Consider the following 1102-nt stretch of genomic DNA (forward strand, 5'->3'; position numbering starts at 1 on the left):
ATAATATTTATTCATTCATATAGTTAATTATTTCTAATTTGTGACTTACCTCTAACCTGGTCCGGTCAACACCCGGAGGAAGCTTACTGCGCCCTCTGTGGGTTACAATCAGCATTTCATAGGGATATATCTGAAGGAAGACGAGATTTCGTTACAATCTGGTACAGTTTCAACAGTAATGTTCTCATGCTTTTTCTTTTTTTTTTTGCCTTCACACGGTAATCGGGTCGTCACATGCACAAAGGCTTGATCAAGGGAGAATGTTCACCACACAAACAACCTCCAAAGTTTTCACTGCGACACTGTCTTCGCGGATGGCCTCAGTGAATTCTGCATTCAATGGATGCGAAGCTCGGAAGCGGCACGGACGTGAGTGGATGTATGTCACGGGGGTTAGAAGACAAAAGCAGGGCATGAAAACTTTGGAGGGTCTCGTAACATCTGCCTCACCTTCTGTTCCAGAATACTAGGAAGAGAGCTTCCTCTGTCCATTCTCCCACTCTGTGCGTCGCCATTCTATGAAGACGCCACCCCAGCCCCCGAAAAAAATGCCACCCCGGGACAAAGGAGATCAACATGAGACAGGTACATTTACATCCATAATAATGAATCAGCCTCATTCGACTCATTATTAAGTGTGCAAACAGAGCGAGGAGATCAAATGAGTCTGAAGCCATGAAAGGAGTGTGTAGGCTAATGTCAGGGTAAAGATACATTAGTGGCAGGAAAATGTCTGAGCCATTTAGCCGCTGCTGGTCTTTTTAGGAAACCCAACAGCCATGCTTGTGAGATCAAATAAAGAAACCCTTCTTACCTGTACGCCTGTAGAGGACACAGAAAAAAAAAAGATTATTAAAAATGTTCAGGGACACCGACCAAAATACAGCGATGTTAAACGGATATCTTCCTCATGTTTGTGGATTCTCACTCGGATGATTATATGGACAGCAGAATTTATGGCACGAACGTATCTAAAAATGTGGATTTTAATACCCCGCTTATGTTGCTGCATTTTTTTTTTTACCCTACCTGTTTTTGCTTTTCCGTTGTCTGTGGAGGCGAAGTCCGCAGACTGAAGCTACAAGCATGAAGAGAAACGCAC

The 1102-nt window shown here is 43.5% G+C and overlaps 1 protein-coding gene across 1 annotated transcript in view; it reads right to left on the minus strand.

Moving 5' to 3' along the window:
• Positions 1 to 7: 7 nt before the first annotated feature.
• LOC122350973 (dematin-like) overlaps positions 8 to 1102 on the minus strand; it is a 7315-nt gene continuing 6220 nt past the window's right edge. The window contains exons 13-16 of the mRNA XM_043247763.1: positions 1030 to 1078; positions 815 to 822; positions 451 to 516; positions 8 to 130 (exon numbers count right to left, since the gene is read on the minus strand). Coding sequence (XP_043103698.1) covers positions 8 to 130; positions 451 to 516; positions 815 to 822; positions 1030 to 1078 — 246 coding nt within the window. The remainder of the gene's footprint in view (positions 131 to 450; positions 517 to 814; positions 823 to 1029; positions 1079 to 1102) is intronic.

This window comes from Puntigrus tetrazona, chromosome 8 (genome assembly GCF_018831695.1).
Source record: "Puntigrus tetrazona isolate hp1 chromosome 8, ASM1883169v1, whole genome shotgun sequence".
NCBI lineage: Eukaryota > Metazoa > Chordata > Actinopteri > Cypriniformes > Cyprinidae > Puntigrus > Puntigrus tetrazona.